At 36.3% G+C, this 24,346-nt stretch overlaps 1 protein-coding gene across 3 annotated transcripts in view; it reads left to right on the forward strand.

Annotated features, from left to right (window-relative positions):
- Window positions 1–24,346, forward strand: part of TNFRSF19 (TNF receptor superfamily member 19) — a 62,707-nt gene that overhangs the window by 30,968 nt on the left and 7,393 nt on the right. For all 3 annotated transcript variants that reach the window (XM_084506909.1, XM_084506910.1, XM_084506908.1), the window contains 2 exons: window positions 22,308–22,472; window positions 23,704–23,829. In XM_084506909.1, the coding sequence (XP_084363035.1) occupies window positions 22,308–22,472; window positions 23,704–23,829 (291 nt within the window). The remainder of the gene's footprint in view (window positions 1–22,307; window positions 22,473–23,703; window positions 23,830–24,346) is intronic.

The following is a 24,346-nucleotide window of genomic DNA, read 5'->3' on the forward strand; positions in this document are numbered from 1 at the left end:
AGGTTCAGGAACTTGAGAGACATGGGAAGCCTGACTGTCAGTCAAGACTGAGGCAACGAACCTGTCCAGTACCTCAGCCTTCTCCACATCTGTCATTACCAGTTCTACCTTCTCGTCTGTCAGAGGGGGTGAACTCTCCTTGGCCTTTCTTTTCTGAGCAACGTCTTTGTAGAATACGTTCTCATGTTGTTTGCATCCCATGCCAAGTTCGGTTCAATCTGTCCCTGGGCTTTCCTGACCCCATCCCTGCACACCCGGACAGCATCCCTGTGCTCTTCCCAGGCCACACGTCCCTGCTTCCACTTCCTGTGCGTTTCCTTCTTGTGCCTCTAATATAAAAAGTATGTCCAACCTAAGTCAGTTCTTACTCAGTTTTTCGGGATTTCTTCTGCTGTTCTTCATGGCATAAAACAAGGAGCACTGGTGAGCTTGGGTTAGCAGGAGCGGGGGCGGGATACCATTCCACGTGGAGCTTGGGAAGCTCGCCTCTACATGTTCCAGGAAATAAATACATTCTTTGCTTCAATGAAGCAGAAATGTTTTGTTGAATAAATCACAGCAGTGGAAATATCTGCAGTTTGATGGTAACATCATGTGCGTTTGAAATAATCCTGCACTCAGATAAAAATATGCTACTATTTTTGTCATGAGCCACGTCCTGTGATACTGATTTCAGTGATAGAAGATTCAAATATAAAGAATATCTCCAATAGCAATTTCAAACTTGAAAATAAAAGTTTTATTAAGATGAAGAATAAAAGTAAGGATCATACCTCATTGAGACAAAGCATATAGCAGATCATAGTGAAAACATTACGTTCTTATATTAAGCATTTGTATTTCATCTACGTTAAATTTTCTTTTTTTAAGGACCTGTACAACATTTTGAGCACTTCCACTAAGGTTGAAAAGCTCCCTTCACAGTTTTCTCCTACGGATTTTTTTCTTTTTTTTTTTTTTTCTCATTTTTTTCTGAGATTACAGAATAATCTCTTCTGAGAATTAATCATAGGTGTCCAAACTGCAGCTGAATCCCACTCTTTCATTGTTTCAGTAATGAAAGATACTATTTAAGGGCTAAAATTGGATAGCATTTCCTTCTTCCTGGTGTTAAACATAGCTAATATAATAAAAGTAAGATTTGGTATAAATCTGACTTGAATTTACAAGATTAGGATCTGTGATTCTGTAAACTTTCACATGGATGTAATGGATCTTTGGGATGTACTAGGTCTACTTCAGAGCAAAGTAGCTCAGCACAGAAGACAGACAGCTAGAAGTTACATTCTGCAGAATATTGTAGGGTGGCAAAATGCATGATAAATTAATGGGGGTAGCTGGAAGCTTGCTGGCTACATGTATGTATTCTATAAAATGCTTTTGCTAGTGGTTAAAAAAAAAAATCCAGGGAAGTAGAGACAGTGGGAATTCTTCTTATGAAATATAACATTTTAACAACAAATATAGCATTTTATCTTGAGTAATTTTTGGATGACATTCAGTTCCACACTAGCTCTTCTATTTACGTAGTGGAATTTTCATTTTGTCATACCGTTCTTTTCTATGTTTACAGAATATTGTGATTTGAAAGGTGTGGGACTCCAGATAACGTTTTGCCAACTATTAAGTTTTTTCTTTAACTCTTATTTGGTTGCTTTATATAGTGAACTTTATTTTACTAATGCAAAGCAGCTTTTGGAGGTGGGCATTATCATGTGCATGGTAGGAAATCAGCATCTGAAAGTATGTAACAAGTAAAACCAATCTTAATTATTTGGTTCTATTTCAACATGTATGTCCATTGTATTTCAGTGGTTTTGAGGTGACATATAGTGTCTCCTCATAATCCTCTTGTCCATGTTGGACACTGTGATAGATAGAAAGCAGCTGGGATGTTGTATAAGCCTTTCACAAAAGTCATAAGGACTGACAGCTAATTTAAGTAAAGCTAATAGCATCACTAGCTTAAAAATATCAGTACTCTTTTATTACAGACATTAGCTTTCCATTATCTCATAACTGAATTGTATACTTTTGTAAAAATGTAACAAGTCCGTCTGATATTTTCCATATGTGACCTGATGGTAGGGTGACTTATCTTCAGGAAGTCTGAAACAAATTTGACTAGGTGTTTCAGAAAGATGAGAATTGCTCTTCATGTCTTATAAAGTTTTATTACAGTGTTATTTCTTTCACTCATCATTGATCAAAGGGAGTTAACCTAGAGAGCCTAAATGCTTTCATTTTCTTGGCATTAATTTTTGCAACGGTTCTGACCCACTGGGGAAAGATTCACATCATACAACTTAGTCAAACAGCTCCTTTTCCTATCTTCAGTTTGCTTTGCACACTGGGCGTTCCTCCCAAAACAACAAGCTGTAAACCAAGAGGAGGCAGATTTTGCCTTCTAGTAACAGAGGCGTTACCACCAAAATCAGTTACAGTAGTTCTGAAACAGTTAATGGAGGGGAAAATGTAGGTTCATATCATGATTTTATTACTTTCCAAAACTTTCTCCTTGCCTAGATCAGATAATAGCGTTTTTTTTTTTTTTTGCATATACATTCCCAGCCTATTTTCAGTAACTTATGTTGCTTGTACCTTTCATTTCTGTGCCTCTATCTATAGAAGTGTAGATATTTATCACTAAGCAGGTACTACAGGTAATAGACAGACACCTGGACAGAAATAGAAGTTTCCCTCACTTATATCCACCATCTACTCCTTGAGGGGGAAGGAGGGAGGAGGAATTAAAAAAGGTGAGGAGAATTTTCATGGGAAAAAAAGAATTTCCCATAGAACAAAATTTTATGTGAAAACACTGAAATGACATTGCATTTTTTAAATACTTAAGAAAGCATCCCATGTTGCTTTGCAAAGTGATACCAGGCTGGATTTGTGGATTCCTGTGATAAGCTGGAGGATTTAGGAAACCCTGTCAAGGAACTACAACTCCCAAATACAGCAGAATTTCTGTGTAGCTAGGCAGAGAGTTTACCAAGGAATCAGAACTTGAAAGCCCACATTTCCAGACAGTCTAAGCTGTTTGACTTTTGTCCGCTTTCTTGCGCACTACCCTTGAACACTTTGTTCCATGCAGTTCTGTCTTTACAAAGGAAAACCTGTTTTATCAGAAGGACTTCCAATCAGCTGCAATACAGCTCAGTGCTGTAAAGCTGTAGGTGTGAAAGCTGTTCTGATGACTTATTTCCCATACTAGTTAGTAACTTCAGTAGAACAGATGTATTTAATACATCATTCCTGCTGTTATGAGAGCTCTATATGGTAGGACAGTGACCTGAAGAATTTCAGCAGTTCTAATAAGTGTTTGAAATTTTCTGATTTTCATTGAAGCTCTTGCTATCTGGCTTGATAGTAGTCAGTCACGTATTTAATTTATTTTATTTTAGTGCTTGCTACCTCAAGCGTGACTTAAATTTCTTTTCACATGTGAAATTTTATTTAGGATGGAATTTAGGATGCTCTTAATAGGGGCCTAATTGAAAGAGACAGATCTCAATCCGTATCATAGTCCATCAAAGACACAATGGAATCAGAGTTTAAGGAGGTACCCATGTTGTTCTCTGTACTCCTCAGTAGTCATCCAAAAATTTTTGCTGCATTGAGCAGTTTTGTGCCCTCATGGCACTGAAGCTATCAGGATCTACAAACAGAAAAGTCTCTCACCCATCTCAGGACCATCTGATCTACTGTGTATTCTGATGCCAAACCTGGCAAATCAGGTTGTAATATTTTTCTATGCTGGGAATCCTTTTCTCTGTAACTTTGCGTTCAGAATATAACTTTCAAGCCTCAAAAAGTCCAGGATTCTTTCCTTATTGCATTGACTGAATGTGTAATCACTGCTTATATCATAAGTAGGTTCCCAGCGTTGTGTATGCAGCATAGACAGTGCAATGCTTAGCATTGCAGGATCTGTCTTTTCTATGATCCTAGTTACAAGCTTTTATCAAATGAATGGTCCAAATATAGCTCAGTTGTTCTAAGAACTTATGACTTATCTTTGCTGCTTGGATATGCTAATGAAAGTTTACCAATAACACTGTTCTTTTCTTGAATGGAAATTAGTTCAAATAAAGTTAAGAGATTCAATTGGATTCTTAAAGTAAAGCTGCAAGTTAGTGAATGATTAATTTCCATTTAAATGATTTTTCTGACTAATCAGCCCAGCTTTCTTCCCTGCTTCCTGCTTGTGTGAAGCACAGGTGACTGGGTCAGACTTTCTATTTCAATTATTCTGCTCTTTAATCTCAAATAATGGGCAGTCCCCTGTTCTGCTTCTCACTACATTTGTCCTACTGGATGCAGTAAGACTGATCATAGTAAGTAGGTCTGTTGGTAATATTCATCAGAAGTTTGGGCCAAAAAAAAAAAAAGATGAGTAAAGCTGCGTAAAGGGTATGCAAATTTTAGCAAAAATGAATGCATATCAAAAAAAAAAAAAAAGGGAAAAAAACACGTAAGGAGTTTACCCCATCTATTTTTTTCTTAAGAAGAAAAAATGTGGTCAACAGGAAGGAAAGTATGATGCAATTCATGGTTTTCCAGAAACTTGTTTATGAATGATAGGATGGAAGTTTAAGGGGAGCATTAGGAATACATTCTAAAGTAAGAGTTATTGAACTGGAGAAGTTCAATGCATTAGGAGTAATCCTGCACATTAGGGAACAAATCATTATAAAAAAAAATCACGAAAAGACAATTCTCTCATATTAGCTGGTATGGTTTTATATCATTTTCACTCAGAAAATGATCTTTTTCTCTTTCTTTTATTGTAATTGCATCTGTAGTTCTCTAAAAAATATTTTTTGAGGATTTTTAAAAACACAAAATGCCTTTGAGATAAAAACAAATGTTCCTGTGGCATATGCAAGATCCAAGGTATGGTTTGCTAACATAGACTTCGCAATAACAAGGCAAAGCTAAGTAAAATTTAGATGTAACACATACAGCTTGGTAATATTTATTTCTGGAGGTGCTACAAAAGGATGTGTTTTGACTCCCCCTTTTATTTGTTTCATTTTTGAAGGAAATCGTTAAATTTTTCCATTTATTACATATAATAGCTTTGTGTTTTTTCTTTAAGGAAAACGTTATTTGTTGAATTGTTTTCACACACGATCCATCTAACATCCTTAATTGTGGTGTTGTGAAAATTTATTTTGGTCAAAATGTAGATGGAAACTTTCACAGTGAACAGAGGGTTTTGAATGTGAAATCTGTCTCATCATAAAGAGATCTACTTAATGGAAGAAGGAAGCCCAAACTGAAGCACAGACGGTGAATACCATCCATCTTTAAGTAAATAAGCAATATCATAAGCTCACTTTGTCCTGGCAAAAGTAAAAGTTATGCTTTTTATGTCTGGTAATAACACTCCTTCATTTTACCTGGGGGCAGTCATGCATATACACTTTATGCAAAATGCTGTTGGTGCTAGTAAGTGATTAAAAAAAGAGGTAGAACACTCTTTATCTTAATATGCCAATTAAGATATTTGTATTTTTTCAAGATTCAGAGTTTACTGTCTATCTGATGGCACAGACCTGTGAAGATCACTACTATAGGTAGCTGAAGAATGCCTTAGGTCTTCCAACAAAACAACAACAAAAAACACTTACTAGGTCTTTCATGTCTTTTTACTTTGTGTAAGATTGTGCCACAGATGGGCTGCTGGAAGTTTTCCTCTTCCAGAATTGGTGGGCTTATGTCCCACCCATATGTGCTGATTGACCCTTACAGATGTCCCTGAGACTGTAAGAGGCTATAGGTAGGAAAGGAATTGGTTTCTTGCTGACAGCCAAACTTTATCTGTCATTCTACATCTGTATCAGTTAAGTTCTGAATCCACTTGGATTTGGCTGAATTGGGTTTGTTGGCTGAACACCTTTCAGAGTGTTTGCTGGTTATCATCAAGTATATGGATCATTTCTTTAATGCACACATCATACTGTGAAAGAATTTTCCTTCCTGGCAGTTTAGCGTTCTTCTTGGGGGGAAGCATTTTCCTCCTTCTTTTAGAGTATTTTACAAGGAATGTTATTAGTTCACACGTGTGTTTTGTCATCTTAGTTTGTGATTGTCATTGATAATAAGCTAAAAATTAAGATTGTCAGAGTTTCAAAGCCTTATCTTCCCTTACATCTGCCATTCATTTCAACCAGTGAGCTATCTTCATCCCAAATGAATATGTTGTACTGAAATGGATTCTTTCTGCTGATTAATCCAATACAGCTCTGAATTATAATCTGGATAAATTCCTTCCTCAAGAACTGGGTACAGTTCTATGCGCTTAAGGTCATGTTTCTGAGAACAGATAATTTGTCTTTAATTGATTTTAGTACTTAAATGTTTGAAATGTACTGAAGGTGTTGTCAGTGGCCCATAAGAGCAACGGTTGTTTTTTCTGTCTGCTAAAAATAATTTCAGAGTAGGAGTAGTAGGTTAAAGTATTACTGCACACCTCATATATTAAAGATCTAACTTAAGGAACATAAAATTAGAATTATATCTTCTTCAGTTTGGTTTCCTAAGTGAACACCGTATATACAGCAATTTTGTCATGTATTATTCCTTTTAAAAACTCTTGGCCCTGATGACTAATATCTGTCCATCCTGACAGAGACCTCAAATGAGGAATTTTCTGTTTTTACAAGAACAGGTGATCTAATAGCGCACAGGGAGCTACATTAGTGCCTATACTGAGAAGGTTGTAGCATAAGTTCTTACCACATTCTTCAACAGCAGAAAATGGGGGAAAGGAAAACAATGTTTAAAAAAAAAAATGGCAGTTTCTAGACCTCTTGAAAATACTTATTTGTTATGGTCGTGGAGGGAAGAGGGAAAATTTGAAGACTACAAGTTTGAAACCTTAATTTTTATATTAGAGTAGATTTTTTTATTATCTACTCTGATCTAGGTTACTGTTAGTAGAAAGCAGTTAGCAATTTAATCATTAAATGATTTTTGGAGTGAATAAAGGTAATATAAATGATTTACATTGTACAAATGGAAATCATACAATAAACTAAGAGTGGAATACTGTTTTGCAACACTATTTGTTCATAATCTGTGAAAATGTAATATATACAATATGAGCATAATCCAGTAAAGTTTTAAGCAGATTGTTTAAAGTTGAGTTTATATTGGACCAAGCTGAATTGCACTGAAAGGCATTGGCTTTGTAGTTTCAGCATGAGAATTTCACTAATTATGCGTAATCCCGTTTTATCTGCTAAAGTATGTATTAATATACTTAAGAGCACAGAATTCCAATGTAAATCTCTTTGAGCATACATACCTCATTGCTTTCTGTAGGATGATGAAAAATACATAGCTTGAGATTAAAATGGAAATGTCAGCGTATGATTTTAAAATAAATTGAATCACATTCTGTTTAGTTAATTAATTCACATCACAAGCTCATTCATCTGTTAATAGAAGTTTACATAAGTGGTGCTCATCTGGCATTCAGAAGGTTATATTGAATCAATACATGGTAACGTATAGGGCAGAATCCCAGAATTTTTATCTTTGTTCTAACTCACAGCTGGCAACCCTGCCTGCTAATCCCAGTGGAAGCTTCAGTTTGAAATACAAAACTGCTTTTGAACTTGTGTATCCCTCCCCACAGATGTCTGGGGCCTTGATGATGTGTTTCTTTCATGATTCCTTTTAAATCGGGGACTGAAGTGTTGCATGAAGAGTTAAGTTAGGGTTTCATTGCCTGATAATGCAATGAACCCTTGAAATATGCATTTTATATTTTATATAACAGAAGCAAATTGAGAGTGACCAAAATACTTGGTTTTGCATGTTTTTGTGTAGTAAAAAAAAAAAAAAAAAAACTTGTAGAGAGCTGTTTTTTTTTTACTAGGTTAAAAAATTCCTTAGGCTGTAGATGATGAGCTTTGTAGTTGCAATATTCACTTCTGGTTTGTTCACATAAAATAAGAACAAGCAGTTTGCAAGCATATTTAGTTTTGTTCCTAGACACTGTTAAGTACAGTTACAAAACAAAATTCTCATCTTAACTGCAGAGTATGAGAATTTCAATATGTTTTTTCAAACCAGTTTACCATACTTTTGTTTCTAGTAGTAACTTGTGCAACCTTTCATCTTATGAGTCAATCCTATAATTAGTATCCTTCTTTGCCAGAGGCATACGGAATGTTTGTTTTAGGTACAGAATGTCTGCAAGAAATTTAACTTAATCATTACTTTTTAATGTAAGAGCTGGTTAGCTCAATTACACTAGATTAAAGTGAACTTGAAATTCCTGAGTTACAGAGAAGGGGCTAATCGTTGACCTGTACTGAATAAGTACGATTTCATTTTTTCTTGTGTACTTACTAATGTAGTTAGGTGCCCTTTAGTTCAATCTTGCAGTGGCTAAAAGTAATTCTCTTTTCATTGTATACAGGGGGTTTGCAAGGTTCTTATTTAACGTGGAAACTTAGGTTGATCAAAATTATTGCAGTGTTACATGCATTGTGGTAGAGCTGATTTTTTTTTTTTCCAGTTAATTTTTACTTCGTTGTGTTTGAAGATAATCTGAAAAAATAAGTAGCAGTTACAGCTTTCTGGTAACTTTTCATTGGACTCTTTGTCATTTTTCTAATTACAGAAACATCTTTACTTTAAATGTATTAATTGAATATCATGCTTTTAAGCTATATTCAGACTGAAAATATTAGTTTTATTTTATGTAATGACCCTAGCTAATTCTGGAAATGGTTGCATTAACACCACTTCAACAGCACCGAGCTTTGGCGCCTTCCATATAAACACTGCGGGTTGCTGTGGCTTTTGGGTACACAGCTTTGAAATTGTGACTGATGTGAACATAAAATACTGTTAAACAAATGCATGTTTGTTGTTTCTTTTATCCTGGTTTGTGCTGGTAGATACTATTGGCTATGTTGCTTGGCTCCAAAATGTGTAGGCTGTTTCTCCTACAGTTTGTTTTGTTTTGTTTTTTAAGTGGAAAATAAGGAACTCATCTAGGCTGAAATTTTCAATATTGCCAACCATCCATTAAGAAAATCATTGAAAAGCGTAACAGCACTGAAGTATCACTCCAGAGGAAATGAATGGCCCGGAGGACTGGAATGTATTGGAAATAGTGTAAGATGCAATAGCCTTAAAACAAGAGTCATGCACTAAGAGCCTTACCAGTGATGATTCATTATAAACTAACACCTCATGAGCTGAAAATGAACTAATAGAAGGAGGCTCTAGTGTGTGCCTACCGATCACTTGCTGATTCCAGTTGTTCTCTGCTTTGCTCCCCTTTAACTTTTCCGGTGATAGGCCTCACGTTCTTACTGTTTCTGGTTTACTTATGCTAAAGCGGTGCCCTGCCAACCAACTCTTTTACAAAGATGGTAGAACAGTCCTATGTGTTATTTTGGGCAGTGATGTGTGCCTTTTTCTGAGGTGTAGGCTGTGACTATTTCTTAAAAAGAGACTGTCTCTTTCTTAAGTAAAAGGTTGCATCCACCAGTTTTAATAATGTTTCATTTAAGTCCAGTATTAAAAATGAACATGCATGCTACTGAATGTACATATATTTATAGCTACCATATCTGTATGTAGAAATTTAGGGTGGATTCATGCACCCTAATTTAGGCATATAAAAGCTCATGCTTAACACTGAATTTGTCAGCCCCATCTCCCACTGATAATCAGTGGAGAGACTTAAGTACCTCAAGAGTTCAGGCGAGCCAGTTAAGGTAAGGTGCCATAACTGACACTAAGTAGTCCTTCAAGCCTGTGGTTCCGTGAAGTCATTTCAGGCAAACCACTTCTCTGGAGATTTCTATTTCTAGCTGTGTTTTATAAAGAGAGACTAAGGTGAGTAGCTCTGACTTTATCTATAGATGTTTAGACTTCTGAAGTTAGAGGGGTTTTTTGTTTTGTTTTGTTTTCAGTGAGTTGCCAATATCAAGCTAGATGAAAACTGCAAATTCCACATTGAGTGATTGTATCCATCTGATCTTCTGCTGACCTTTTTAAGGAGGAAAATGAGGTTTTTTTAGATTACAATTTTTTCATTCTTGATGCATAAGATTACTAAAAAACATAATAAAAATACTTTTCTGACTCTTTGAAATATTTTTTACAAACCAAAGCCCCCATTCTAAGAAAAGTAACCTTGACAAAGTTGGTATATGCTAGAATTAAAGGCCTCCAACCTTAATTTGGTTCCTTCGCATATAGTCACTGCTACCGGTTTTATTTACGTTATTGTATATGTTATTTCCCACTGTGTCTTTATTCATTTAAAGCACAGGCTAGGCCAAACCCTTAATTCTATGTGTGGCCTTATTTACCATACGTTATTTTATATTCCATGCAGAATTTGAGTTACTAATTACTGCTGGGCCCTTCCGTGTTTTTTTCCACAGTAAAGCGGTCATTAGAAACTTTCCGGTTGTTATTGAATTTATCTTCACAATAGAACAGTGATGTAAAACGATACAGTGTCTGTTATACAGTTAGTGAAGTGAAGGAGGGAGATTAAAGCCAAAATAGTGAAATGTGTCCAAAACCCTGCAGCCTTATTTGACAAACCCAGAGCAGGATGCCTCCTTCCTGAATGTGGTTATCTCTAATGGCTACCTCTGTAAGCTGGGGGCCTTAGGCTCACGCTATATTCAGTGGTGAGAAAAGATCAAGGGAAGTGTGTGTGTGGTGGTTTTACTCAGCTGGGCAGCTGAACTCCTCCACAGCTGCTCTCTCATTCCCTCTCCACAGAGGAAAGGGGAGAAAACATGATGGAAAAGGGCTTATGGGTTGAGATAAGGACAGGGAGATCGCTCAACAATTATCATCATGGGCAAAACAGGCTCAGCATAGGGAGATTAATATGATTTATTGCCTATCACTGGCAGATTAAAACAGGGAGAAACTAAAAGCAAACTAAAAACACCTTCCCTCCATCCACCCTCTGCTAACTCTGCTAAGTGGTGCAGGGGAACGAGGAGTAGAGACTGCAGTCAGTCCCTGAAGCTTCATCTCTGCTGCTCCTTCATGGTCACTCTCTGCCCCTGCTCCACCTGGGGTCCCTCCCACAAAATGCTGTCCTTCCCAAACTGTTCGTGATCTCTTCAAGAGCTGCTCCCACACGGCTCTGTCCCACGGGGTCCATCCCCCAGGAGCAAACTGCTCCAGCACGGGTCCCCCACGGGTGGGCAGCAGCTCCCCCCAGACCCCCTGCTCGTGCGTGGGCTCCTCTCCACGGGCTGCAGCTCTGGCCTGGGGCCTGTTCCTGCGGGGGCTCTCCATGGGCCACAGCCTCCTCCAGGCCACATCCACCTGCTCCCCCGGGGGCTCCTCCACCCATGGGGGGGCTGCAGCGTGGAGATCTGCTCCATGTGGGACCCATGGGCTGCAGGGGGACAGCCTGCTCCACCAGGGGCCTCTCCACAGGCTGCAGGGGAACTGCTGCTGCCTGCCTGGAGCACCTCCAGGGGCTGCTTCTCTCTCATTTCTCACCCCTTTTTCCCAGCTGCTGTTGTGTAGTGTTTTTGTTTTGTTTTGGGTGGGGGTCCCTTTCCAAAATCTGTTTTTCCAAGGACACGACCATCTCTTCATACTGGCTCAGCTCTGGCCACTAGCTGATCCCTTCTGGAGCTGGCTCTGATCTGACATGGAACAGTTTCTGGATTCTTCTCACAGAGCATCTCTGCAGCCCTACTGCTACCAAACCCTTGCCATATAGACCCAATATGTTGTTCAGAACAAATTGGATTAACTGAACATTAAAGGAGTCTTCCCTGGTGCCTCACTGTGCAGAGAATGTTCAGGTGACCCACTCACATACAGATGTTTGCTTTGATCACATGAATCTCACCAACAGAGCTTGATTTTTCAAAGATAACCTTTCAGAGTGTCTTCTGTGTTGTATGACTAATTTCTATTGACTTCTATAAAAGCAGGGAGAAGTTACATCTCAGCTTAGGTAAAATAGCAAAGTAAGGAGCTTGTATGCAGCAGCCTTTTGTTCTGTATGACTTTACTTTATCCCAAAAGCTTTAAGTGGTAAATTAAAACTGCTTTATATAAGCTATTATTATTTCTGACTTCAAAGCCACAGCTTTTTCATCTGTACTGTAGTCTTCACGTGCATGCTTTCTGTTACACAATAGTTAAGTTTCTTTGCAGTAAATAATGAAATTTACTTTGATATTTGCAGTATTAAAATAAGCTGGTGATGAATGTCCAGCTTCTACAGATGTTAAGGGTGTATGTTATAAAATTTTGAAAATTTATATTTAATCCTATGTATTTCAGATTGCATACAAAAAAAAAGTGTTTTTATAAAATCTGGAGGTTACAAAATTGAACATAAAGTTAGAAAATATTAGTAGAGTTGGTTATGCAACCCTTAACTTCCACCGTAATTTAGAATCATAATTCAGCCCAGTTGTAAGTATTATGAAACAGTCTTAATTATATCAATTCACTGTTTTCCACAGTAAAAACATATTTTTCCCCCAGTACATGAAAATGTCTAGTGGTTGTATTTCTTAAAAAAAAAAAAAAAAAGTAGTTGCCTTGCCTGGAGAGCTTAATCTAAACTAGGTTCTGGCATAATTATAAACAGGAGAAACGTCAGTGGTGTGCAGGCTTGAGTATGGTTTACTTTTTTTTTTTTTTTTTTACATTCCACAAATACATTTCACGTGAATGTTGGTTGCTCTAAGAGGGGGGCTTACTACTTCTGTTGAAGTTTTATGACTGGGCAAATTCAACTGGAGAGGTGAAGTAAGCTTTTACCCAGAACAGTTAATAACTTAGTGGCTAAAACATTTCTAGGGAAGTGGCAGAGGATGCAGCTGAACTTCAGTCTTGTGCTTCTTAGTAAAAGCTTAAGAGCCCTTTACCAAAGGGAGAAATCCAGTCATTATGTCTTCTTTCAAAAGCTGTATCTGAAGGGATTTACAAGCCTTGTTCATGACTTCTCCCACATACTTTTAATTTAATTTTAAAGTAAGGTCATAGATTTTTTGTTTTCAGCAATTTTAAGAGATAATGGAAACCCTTCTCAGCCACTCTAGATAATTTATGGAAGAAAAAAGTTAATAATCCTCCATGTTTCCTTATAAGTAGGCTGAGCATGGTGACATTAAGCATAACGTTACTCAGTGTGATGACTCTTGCCGTCTATTCTGTGTTTAACTTTTTCTTCAGACTATATGGGAGGTGTGTGGCCTAATCCAGGACTGCAGTTTCTTGGACGGAAACATTAAATTTAAAAATTGCAGATGTTAAGGTTTAACTTCTGTATGCTTAAAACCTGTTCCAAGGGATCGAGTCCTTTGTCACTGTTCAAACTGGATGCTAGAATACACATTTCTGTATCTCTTTCAGTGCTCAAATTTATTAATCATGTCTTAGAAGTAGGCTCTTTCTACATGGGATTTCTAACAGAAGAATTTCTTTAGCATTTATGTTGGTTTTGTTCCTTGTTTTCATCTGCAGTAACAAAAATGTTAGTACGTTACAGAAATTTTGAAGACTGGGCTCTAACCATCGGGTTTATGATTTCATTTTTGTACCTGGTACCAGAATTTTACTGAATTTTCACATCACTGCTGGAGCTCCAAGCATTCTGGACTAGATGGTTTAGCCAATCTAGTAATCTTATTACTAAGCAAAATTAGTAATTTGCTAAGCAAAAGGTAGCTGAATACTTCTGTCTTCAATATTTAAAAACGTTTTTCGAGAAAGAAGAAAAAAAAAAAAAAGGCATAGCTCTTGAAAATGTCTGCTTATTAACAATGTTTGTCAAAGTCTGTATTAATAAAGTTAGAATACAAGCCTGCATTTGTCATGCAAGTTTTTCCCATGGCTGAACCATCACAAGGAAATAATTGTGTTAGAAAAGAAATGTTAGAAATCTGATTGAAGAGGGAGACAAAAACTCTTTTATGACTCATTTACGATTCAATTCTTGCTTTACTGGTATTTATATAAATACAGATAGTATTCATTTCAGTGATTGGGGGTGTACATGCCAAGTGTATACCTACTTGTATGTTGAAATCCATATGCTTTCAGCAACATGTGCCTGGAGGAGCACGTGTGTTCCCTGGCCAGGTGCTAGCAAAGATGGGTCATAGCTACTCAGTCAGCTTTTGATCCTGCCTGTCTGGTCATGACTACAGGAAGGAGCTTTCCACTCTGTCATGTTTCAATCCATACTGAAAACCCGTCCATGCATCACTCTACAAGGTCAGCAACTGAGATCTACTTTGAACCTTTTAATACAGGTCTGTAGCCCGTGTATGTGCAGTTCACAATGTTGTTATACTTCTGATTATTGGAAGTAGATTAATCTCTGTTAGCTAAAGAAACAATCTTCAGCCATGCTAATGCTCCATTTATACATGTACATGCATGCTATTGTCATTTAACTACTGCATGTATGATTAAATTCCAGTGGGGATACGGTCTTCGTCTCTTCTTCCAGAAAACATGTAATGGCAGTAGTTACCCACTTGAAAATACTATATCTCTAGGCAGTGCAAGCTCCTGGTCTGCTTTTGTGGATAACTTCTACAAGCGTTGTGGAACCGAAAGCCACAGAGCCTTTTCTCTCATCTTTTTATGAGTGATAGAGGAATGGCATGTTTTCAGAAGTCCATCCCCTTCTGTCACTCTGGGACATGTACATCCACAGCCTTACCATCATCTGCTCGTGTTTTCTTATGATGAAGTGTTTTAAGATTACCACAGCAGAATTTTGTGAAAGAATAAGAATAGTCTGAAAACTAAGAATACAGGAACCTGCTTTGATGTAGGTCTTTCTAAACCAAATGCATTTGTATCAAGGAAAATAACAAGATTTCCATTCCAGCAGCAGTCACAACCCATATTCCATGGCCACTGTAGCTCTTGCAACAGAAGTCAGTGTTTTATTGTGCATTTTTTCCAATTCTAGTTGCTTTTTAGAGTTACCAGAAAATTAATAGGAAGTTTAGAAAGGACAATGCCAAGATAAATTTAATAGTGCTCACTTAGTCATGACAATAGGAGTCACTCTGTTCTCCAAAACTCACTATTTCATGTTTTGGACAGCGATGCCCTTTGTCCAAATTGTGTTGCAGTTATCCAAATTGTATTGCAGAATTGCCTCCGGAGTCTGTATAAAGCATGGTAAAGCATGCTGCATGGCTTGGCTGTTGAGTGGCTAGCTTAGTCACAGAGAATCTATTCTTGAAGTCTGTGCAATGCCCTGACTAGTGGTTTAAAAGAAATTGTTGTAGCAGTTTATTTGGCCAATTGTGGAAGATATTTTTTCCCTGCTCATTTCACTATTTAATTGTTTTACTGTGTCCATGCAGAAGTTAAAGTTAAACATACTCCAGAATAATTCGTCGGAGCCAAAAGAAACCAGCCCTCCAGTTATCTCAACTAAAACTCATTGAACTCAATAACCTTCCTTCCTTCCTATGCAAGCAAAATTAGTATTCTAACACCAGCAGTCAAGAATATCTTGTATTTCCTGAAAGAGTTGTGGATCCATCCTTTGCATCATTCACTTCTGATTCTCTTTTTCATGTCTTCTGTAACTTTTCAGTAACTTTCTTCTGTAACTTTTTCAGTCGTGGTAACATCGGCTAGTTGAACTGTAAGCTTTAATGATGTAACTATCCTAAACAGACATAACTGACTCAAAAATTGCACCAGGTTATTTTTGTTCTTTAACTTGGTAGTTCTGAAGATGAAATGGGACTGTACATCCAGGGTATAAAACAGATATTTTTGTCTCTATTGAAAAACCAAAGCAACTTTCATAGCTGGGGTTGATGTGGGATTGATGCAAGAACAAACTATTACAGCCCTGAGATTTTTAAGAAAAATTCCTATGCAGCAAGATTTATGTCTGAAAGATTGTGACACATCCAGGGAAAAAAATTTGCACATTCCACAGGAAGAGAAAGTTTCAATCCTGCATTTTGCATGCCAATTGTATAATCAATGGTACACACCATTCAAAGTGGTATTTGTGTGAAGGGTGTTTCCCTGTGTAGTAAAAATAGTTTCTTAAGATTTGATGCGCATATTATGTGCTATCAGTTCTGCAGTAGTTGTCATTACTAAGATGTCGGCAGAGGGCTTATCAGCTATTTCTTCATTTGCCTCAAATGTCAAAATTTGTGATAACTTGGAATTCAAGCAGATTTTCTGAAGTTCAGTATTTACCCATTCTAGATACCTTAGAGTATTTTAAGCATTTATCCAAAAACAGCAAAGCCCCTTTACTTTCCAACATCACACCAGGAGAGAGAAGTTTGTCAGAATGGCAGTCATTAACCACTTTTGATTTAAAAGAGGGAAGATAAGCGTAAGCACTGGCATTCTCTAGTTGGATTTGAACAGGAGATTATCCTAAAATTTTATATTTTTGTTCCCAAACATTGCTTTCCAAAACATGGAAAAGAATTTGGGTAAGCCTACAGGTTAGAAATGAAGTAGGAAAACAGGTTTTCTGCTGTGCTTGGCAGTCTCATATGTTCTGACACAAGCACTATGTGATACTGATTTAACATGAGAACACTTGTAAAAAGTGAGAAAGAAATTGCGTTCTATGCAAAATAGGTATTAGACATCCTTAGCAGTCAGAGGCACAAAGTGAGCTACTAGAAGCAAAAGCCAGAAGAGTAATAGTTGGCACCAACATATCATATTAACAGCAATATAGTCATTGTGCCACCGGATCATGGTGACTATTTTTGGTTATAGAGGAAAGACAAAACATCTTCTCCCATTAGTAACCAGTGGTATTATGTAGGAGGGGCAGAAGGATATATAGTTCAGCAGTGATATAGTGGATATATCTCCACTTCCTCTGCTATTGTTCTTACTCTCTGATTATTTTTTTTTCAATTTATTTGAGGGTACCAGTGACTTGAGAATTTATTGTCACGTTATATTTTTAAATTGCTAGACAGTTCTCAAAGCTGTAAGTTGTAACTATAAAGCAATGTTGCTTTTGTGCCTTTGTATCATTTCAATTTAGATGACCATGGTAGGACCAAGAAAGAACATCTCTTAATTACTGAAATAAAACCCTGTTGTAGAATTTGAGTGTGCCTTACAGACACAGCAGTGTATATTCAGTGCTGTATTTCAAATGCACGTACGCAACGTAATTTTCTACCATTTTAAACATAAAAGGCTGTCAACAATTGGAGTTCTGTAAAATAACACAGTGCAAGAGAAATGGGCTTGGAAATTAATAAATCAAATTTCAAAGATTTCAATTTATAAGCACATTTTTCAGGATTTCCAAACAAAGGATAAATACTTGAACAGTCATTTTCTCCCTTAAGGCATCTTGGTGCATTTATTAAAAAATAACAAGAACAGCAAAACAAAACAACAACAACAAAAATTGTAGGGCACCAACTTGGAATCTAAAGGCTTTAATGTAAGCAGTTTGAGTACATTTGAAAGATGTGGTTTGACATGATGAACTTTTGGGTGTAGGCCATGCACGCAAATGGCTGTCCTTTTGCAGATGTTGGGAGATTCTCTTCAGTGTTTACCACAGTCTGCAACAGCAATGTGTAATAAAGTTCCTTACCTCATACATGAAAGATCTGCAGAAGGGATGCAGTATTTTCTTTTGTGAAGGCTTAGGAATATACTCAGGACAACTTGCTTTCCATTGATGTTAGTAGTAGTATGCCTTATGCATGTGTTTTATGCATATATACCTATAATACATGTAGTACCTGATTTATTTATCTGTACCTCATGTTTATATATAATGCATTCTTTTGCTTATAGGGCAGCAAAGTGGAGGACTAGGTAGAGGCATTGTGTTTTTACTTTTAAATGAACACAAATGTGTCTTAAACTTTTTCTTTTCAAAATGAAGGAGTTTCAAGATAAGTCCCATTACCTCATGTTTTCCATGGATCGACAGCATGCATACAGATAGCCAAAACATTTCAGCTGACAGGCAGTAGCTTATTAAATTATTGTAACTTGAGGATATATCTGAGCCCTTAATTCTTGTAAAATTAAGATGGATAATGCAAACTGGAACCAATCAGAAATCATAAAGGTTCACAAATGTTCTTTTTCCCTTTCTTGGGCAGAAATACCCATATTCCAAGAATCAAACCATATTTTAGTTTACTTTTGTAAATTATTTTCAGGCCTGATTGTAAAACATGGCACTATGTGGAGCTTTGATTAGCTATGTTTTATTGAGAACCCTCGTTGGGTTAACATTGACTTGATGTGGTAATAGTAGTTTCTAAAGGGAAAAAAAAAAAAAAAAAGAAAAAAACACACATAAAATTCCACATTTTGTCCTCCTTAACTTCAGTAGTCATTTATTATATCCATGGAAGGAATGTAAAGTGCTGCATGTTCTATTTTCAAATGGTTAATCTACCATAGAAAACTCCCTTTTAGGCATGCTGATTCCAGTAGTGACTGTAGCTAATCATAGTTCTAAGGACAAAAAAAATCTGAGAAAATAAACATGAACTAAATGATAAAGGAAGTCTTTTTATGTTTTGTCCAGTCTCTGGTTGCTTGGTATCATTGACTAAAAAATCAACTGTTCTGTTTATTGGCAGACCTTACAGCAATACAGCTGGGATTCATATGTTCAGTATCAGCAGAGCTATTGCTATTTAACCACCCTGGATTAACAAAAACTTTAGTTGCTTTTAAGAGCCACACCTTTGCATATACAATGTACTGTTCCTTAATTAGGGGAATAATGTGTATTTCGGTTTACTCCTCAAAATGATGGAGGAGGCAGCTTGGTATTTGGGGTAATTCACATTTAGCACTAGCACATTTCCAGAATATGTTGGAACTAAAACTTAGAATACAAAATCTTTTCCCTAAATAAAGTAAGTTTTTTGTTACTTTATTTTTGTGATGTATAATATGCACATGGTTTCAAGAACTGTAAAACAGCATGCACCTCCTCCCTCCTTTCTTAATGTATCATGTCCAATTCAGTGTTTAATTACATATTTAAAGTTAGTCATTTAATCATGTAATAGATGCAAGTACAAGTTTAAAATACACCTCCTTGCTTTACTGAAATGGGACCATTAAGTCTGTGAGCCTGAAAAGAGTTTATGAAAATGCATACATATCTGAGTAACACTGAAAGCAGAGTTCAGCAATGCCCAACGGGCCACTTTTACAATAGCAATCCACTTCTGAAGTGTTGGTCTCTGCAGGGAAGATCACTATCATTATAATTAGAGCTAAAGTACAATGGACTGCTCACAGCAGCTATTCTAAAAAGTTCTTTGAAGGTGAAGATGAGTGGTAGACATTCTCAAGAGCAGAAAATTGCTTTCTCAAGTTAAAAAAAAAAAAAAAAAAAGGCCAAATAAAATAAATCTTTATGTTGCTAGATGGCTAAAAAATATATATCTTTTTTGCCATCCCATTTAAAATAAAATCATTGTATTTCCCACTTGGAGGCTGCTGATGAGAATTGAAGAAAGATACGTAATTTGCAATTTCCCAGAGGAAAATCTGATACATAATTATACTTACAAATAAATAGATTTTGTGAGCAAACAAAGAGACAAGTATATAGCAGCTCCACCTCCAGTGATCTTGTTCAGTTTTTCCTTTCAAAATCAACAATTCTCTTTTTCTGCTAACTGAAGGTTGATTTCTAGGAACTGATTAGTGCTTTTAGGTAGGTACATTGGAACTGATGGATAGATGGACATGAAAAATATTTGAAGGCATTCTGATAGTTTTTTATTGTTTTGTTTTTAAATACATGTCCTGACTGTCTTTAACCTTCTAAATACTCATTCAGGCAATTGTCCCAAATTGAAAACCTGGTATCAACGTACAGACCTTAATTTTCACACCAAAGCCAACAAATTTGGCAGTATTTCACTGCTTCTCACAGAATTATATACTGGATATATATACATACCATGCAGAAATTGCTGCAATCCCTTCAAACTGTAAACTTAAAGCTACTGGTGCAAGGATCCTAGAAACTGAGTGAAAAGTTTTCTCTGTGGAAGATTGTAATGCTCCTGTCAGGGGCATTCAAGTTGTGACAAAAAGATTACAACACTGGTTGCTCTTTCTTTTAAAAAAACAATGAAGATCTGGAAAAGAGGTCATAGGACTTAGCTCTGTAAATAATGGGAATTATAGAAGAGAACGACAGGTAATCATTTTTAAGAAGGAAAAGTACCTGTAACCATGAATTGGAATTTTGCTCTGTTAGCTGAAATACAAATAATACACCATCTGCTGTAATAAGGAAAATTACAAAACTGCAGTACAAGGACAGAGCTTCAAAATCTATTTCTTTTTCATATAGAAGACACCAGCCTCTTTATTGATGAGTTTTGAGATCTGGTTTTTAATAATTCAGAAACAGAAGGATCAAGGCTGGCAGGGCCCCTGGAGGCCCCTGGTGCCCCCCCTGCCCAAGCAGGGACACCCAGAGCAGGCTGCCCAGGACCACGTCCAGGTGGCTTTTGGAGATCCCCAAGGAGGAGACCCCACAGCCTCTGGGGATCACTGAGCAGAGCCTGGCTCCATCCTCTCTGCACCCTCCCTTCAGGGATTTAGGGACATGGATGAGATCCGCCTGAGCCTCCTCTTCTCCAGGCTAAGCAGCCCCAGCTCTCTCAGCCTTTCCTCAGTCCAGTTTGGCAAATAAAAAGGATGCAAAAAAAGATCTGCTGTAAATTTATTTCTGATCTAAGGGTAGAACACAGTGGTACAAATCAAAGGTTAACAGAAATATATATATCTATAAATGCAATAACACTTGGGTTTCTTCACATTCAAATCAAGGAATTAACAACTAAATAGTCATACTTGTGAATAATAGCAACGATCTGACTGACACAGTAGTTTTATTTTGTAATGCATGTGTATTGTTTTTTGTTTTGTTTTGTTTTAATTTTGGATTTTTATTTCATAGGAGCTAATGTTTTCTTTGATATAAGTAGTCTGCAGACTTAGAGTTCGATGTAATGATGTTGATTTTCAAAATACCTAGCTTTTTGGCAAGCAATCTGACCATTATAACAAAGTGATATGGCATTTTAAATACTTTAATGCCCATGTTTGATGTGTGTTAAGGAAATAGCATCGTTATTTCAGAAAAGTATTCCTGAGTAATACAATTCCATTGATGGCATGAAGTTAGCAAGTAAGCAAGTTCTCTCTTGCTGTTATTATATTGCAGTTAGGATAACAAACTGTTGTAGTTATGTACGACTTGATTAGTGATTTTAACATACTTTGGCAGACATTTATCTCCCAATTCAAACTTATGACTGCATAGACTATTTTTTAGGAAATTATGGTCTTTAGGTTTTAACCAAGAATTTTCTGGTGGAAATAGGCACGTTTTACTTACTTTTATAAGTTAATAAAATGTGGTTTGTGGCTTTTTAAAAATTTGCTGTCAGAGAAATACTCAAATTTTTGTTACTTTCCTCATAAAATACTGCTGAATTGATGTGGCCTTCAAAATAGATCGAAACAGATGAACTATCAAGATTAATAATCTGTTAAAAATTATTTAATTTAAAAAGACCACTTGTATTTAAGATAGCTTCAATAGTTAAGCCTGTGATACTTTTAGTATTTTTTGACTTCCCATGTAAAAGCAAATGTTTGCCAAAGCTAGAAATGCTACCTTTTTCTTTAGTAATACAGATATAAAGTAAATACGTTGAATTTTAACTAAGGGTATTATCTGTATTTTTAAAAGTCAACACTGAATAAAAAAAAGTTAGCACTGGTGAAATCCTTGATTTGATCCTAGAAGTGCATGGTGCCATGACACGCAACCAAGCAAAATGGTACCTTTGATAGCATTCAAACTTCTGTGCCTCAACTCTCAGAAAATATCCTTTTGAAGGGAAGTTCACGTAATTTTGACTCCCTCTAGTGGGCAGCGTTCTCAGCGAGACACTGGGAAATGTGCTCAATATTAAAATCTTTTTCAATATTAAAAGTTTTTATTTTCGTGATGAAGGTCTGATTTCATTCTCATGGACAGACAATGCCATTGTATACTCCTCCACTCATTATCACTCAGTTTGCAATGTATTTTTCTAGTATTTTTATTTTTGTAATGTCATTGATTACCTATGTGAATACTTACACATTAGCAGATGGGATATCCTTTTTATTCTGTGCTAAGAGCCTCTTCTGTTTTCCATACTTTCATTTGCATAGCCTTATAATCCTGAAATTCTACAGTTTTCTTAAATTATTATTTAATTACATTTCAGGTACCACCAAAGTAAATCTTGTGAAGATCCCATCAACTGCTTCCAGTCCACGAGACACTGCTCTAGCAGCAGTTATATGCAGCGCACTTGCAACAGTGCTCTTGGCTCTTCTTATTCTTTGTGTTATCTATTGTAAGAGGCAATTCATGGAGAAGAAACCCAGCTGTAAGTTTCCAGTTATTACTATTTCTTTGTAATATTCATATATCGGTATTAGGTTCACAAATCTTTCCATATATGAATTTAAAAAAAAAAAAAAAAAAAAAAAAAGAATTGTTATGTCTACATGTCTACAACATTCAGACATGTTTAGCGTTGAGATGAACAAGCTAGCAGAAGCCCAAGACTATATATCCAGTCACATATGCTGGCTCAAATGAAGATGTTCTAGCTTCTACTAAGAAAATACTGTGCAGATGTCCAGAAATAGTTTTGCATTCATTCTGTTAAATGCTGCAGAGAGATATTTGGACCATTGGAGATCCAACCTGGGATGTCATTATATAATTGCAATAACAATATGGAAATACCATGATGAAAGATTTGTGTGTCACATGCCATTGTAAAATACTGATGAGCTTGTTGAGATAATGAATGTGGCCAATGGAAATAGCAGAATTTTCAGTAAAGATTCGTTTTTATGGGATTATTCAACAGCTTGCATATCATGAATATTTTCTGGCACTGAGTTTAAATTAAGAAAGAGAAAAGTTGAAAGCATTCTAGTTCCCATTTTTCATTTTAAAAAATATTTTATGACAGTGTTTTAATGAACCCTGGATGTCAAACAATTATATGAACTTGGAAGAATTGATGTCATCACTGTATACAGCCCAAACAAAAATACAAAGATTTAGAGGGGAGTTGTAAGAATTGTTCCTAGCTTAGACAATATAAGTTTTAACCTTTCCAATACAAGTTTTTAAAAATTTAGACATAGTGAATACAAACTTCAGTTAGTGAAATTTAATAACTCATTTGCCCTGGCCTACAGTTATACAGATTAAATGAAGTCTGCTGTTAATATAAAGCTCCTCAAGGTAACATAAACAAAACCCCAGTGGCTGAATGTAGAAAATTTCAGATTGGAATCACTGAGAATCATTAACCACAGAGAAAATAGAACAGTGAATATGATATCCTCTCAAATCATCATCAAAATAAGAGCAGATGTCTTCTTACGAGAGGCTGTAGTTGAACCAGCTGTTGTAGGGTTTGTTGCAAAATCTGTGGTTTGTGTTATGTCAAACCCCGTCATCATTGTGGATCCTTCGGGTGGAAAATGTATGGAAATGCCGTATATTATGACATTTAAGTGTTCTTTGAAGATAGGAGACTCTGAACAGGAAAAAAGGTATCATTTGCTAATATATATTTTTATTCATTTTATCCAAAGGGTCTCTGAGATCACAAGACATTCACTACAATGGGTCTGAATTGTCATGTTTTGATAGACCACGACTAAATGAGTATGACCACAGAACTTGTTGCCAGTGCCAGAGAAGCACATCACAGACATGTGGTATGTTAGGTCTATTTAAAAGTCACTTTATGGAACAGGAGTAATACAAGCAGCAGAAACTCATGATGAACATTTATCTAACAATGGAGTTGTGACATTTAGCTTTCACTGCAAAGCAAACATAGTCAAACTACCACGTGTCCTAGGCTAATTTCACAATGAGAACATAGAATTGCTAAGTAGTTATTTGGTTATGATTTTTTTTTTGTTTTCATTCCAATGACCATTCACTTAAAATCTTTAAATGTCTATCTCATTTCATTCTGGTAAAAATAGCACTGCATCTGCCTTGGAGACTTAAATTGGTATGAAGGATTTCACAGACAGTAAGAACATGATACTAACGCTAAAGGACATTCAAAAACCTGAGCAATTCAAATCACTGAGATTTTGTGAAGCACTATCAGAACAGATGCATTTATGATATTAATATGTATATAATTTAACACAAGAACAAAAGTTTAAATAGCCTAGTATGTTAATTGTCAGAATGTGGTACTTCCTCTTGCATGTACCT

This window comes from Aythya ferina, assembly GCF_964211825.1.
Source record: "Aythya ferina genome assembly, chromosome: 1".
Lineage (NCBI taxonomy): Eukaryota > Metazoa > Chordata > Aves > Anseriformes > Anatidae > Aythya > Aythya ferina.